Source organism: Charadrius vociferus, unplaced genomic scaffold, assembly GCF_000708025.1.
Source record: "Charadrius vociferus isolate BGI_N301 unplaced genomic scaffold, ASM70802v2 scaffold239, whole genome shotgun sequence".
In the NCBI taxonomy this organism is placed as follows: domain Eukaryota; kingdom Metazoa; phylum Chordata; class Aves; order Charadriiformes; family Charadriidae; genus Charadrius; species Charadrius vociferus.
In genome coordinates, this window is record NW_009649928.1 from 838,760 (window position 1) to 840,322 (window position 1,563).

At 55.0% G+C, this 1,563-nt stretch overlaps 1 protein-coding gene across 1 annotated transcript in view; it reads left to right on the plus strand.

Moving 5' to 3' along the window:
- Positions 1-316, plus strand: part of MRM1 (mitochondrial rRNA methyltransferase 1 homolog (S. cerevisiae)) — an 18,070-nt gene extending 17,754 nt beyond the window's left edge. The window contains exon 8 of the mRNA XM_009891185.1: positions 19-316. Coding sequence (XP_009889487.1) covers positions 19-316 — 298 coding nt within the window. The remainder of the gene's footprint in view (positions 1-18) is intronic.
- The last annotated feature ends 1,247 nt before the right edge of the window (positions 317-1,563 follow it).

Here is a 1,563-nt window from a genome sequence, read left to right on the forward strand (position 1 = left end):
GGGGTTCGTTTCCAACAGGGTGCGAGGGAAGGTGCATACCCCTTGTGCCCTCACCCTTCCCCTTCCTTCCCACCCGAGCCCCCAGCAGCTCCCGGGCGGTGGGTCGGCCGCGGGGGACGGGCACCCCATGGTGCTGGGATGCCTCTGCCTGCCCGAGTCCCCGGGATTGCCCCGGATGGGATCTCCGCTCCAGCGGCTTGTTCCCTTCGAACATCCAAATCCCATCGGTGACAGTCGCAGAGGGGATGAGGAGGGCGTGCTGCCTTCCTCCGCTGGCCGGGGATGCTGCGGTGGCACCGTGGCCAAACAGATGTGAACAAACCCGAGTTCGATTTCCAAGACCGCCTGGGGAATATTGCTAACTAATTATAGAAAACAGAAGATGCGCTCCCCTCCTCTTGCATTTTTTGATAAACATTGTCTCCTCTCAACAGCTGAGTATTTAATTAGTGTTGATTGTTGTTCGCGTGTTCAATAACCACTCATCAGGAGGGGGGTGTCCGCTGGGGCAGCGTGGCCTGGAGCACAGAGGAGCGGAGGGTGTTCATAATTAAGGATGCAATTTATTTGAGTAAGTCATGTGTACAGCGCCCTGTGTTTTAGGTTAATTTTCAAGGTTAAAGGGTAAAAAAAAAAAAAAGAAATAGCTCGCAACTTCGGAGGATGAGGAGCAATGGTTGGCGACTCAACATTGAAAGCTGTGCAGGGGGTATATATATTTATATATATGTGTGTATACACACACATATATATATATACACGCACATATGTAATGTATCCAAGCCTTTGTGTGTGTGTACATATGTGGCTGCACACGTGGTCCCACCGCAGCCCTCCAGGCCCCCAGCGATTCCCACCCTCTTTAAAAAAAAACTACAGACTGAGCCTTTTTCCCAAGTTTTGGCTGGAAAACGCAGCTGTGTGGAGTTGGACCCTCCAGCTGCGGAAAGGTTCCTGAGGAAGCGGGTTTAACACAACAGAAAAAGCAGCTTTTTCCCGGTACTGCGGGGTGTGGGGAGGGCTGAGGCTCACCGTCAGTCTGGGTTTGTCACATCACGCCACGGTGTGCGGGAGGCGCGTTTTCAGCCTCGCGTTTGCCTGTGTTTACCTAAGGAATAGGGATGCGTGCCGGCGTGCCACGGCGGGCAGGGGTCCCACTTCGCCTTTCCAGGCACCGTACGGATCGCTCCCATTTAGAGGAGGGCTAAAACCTCAAACAGAACAACTGGGGTTTTAAAGGCACGTATGGATGCTGTCCGGAGATGGGATGAATTGGTACAAGTGGTCTCTCTTCTCTTTTCCTGGTGACCGTGCACCCGTGTCAGGCTTACACTGATGTCTGGAGCAGGATGATGATGGTTTGGGGGGGCGTAGGAGCATCCCTGCCAGCAGGGACACCAGGGTCCTTTCACGTGGTTTTAGGGACATCACCATCGTTGTGTGTGACCCTCTGCACCGGGCAGGACTCATCGGGGTCCCCCATGACGCTGGGAGAGCTTTGGCCCGGGAGGCCGAGCGGGGCAGCAGTCAAGCGCTGGGCACAGCCCCGGTCCCTGCACTGCC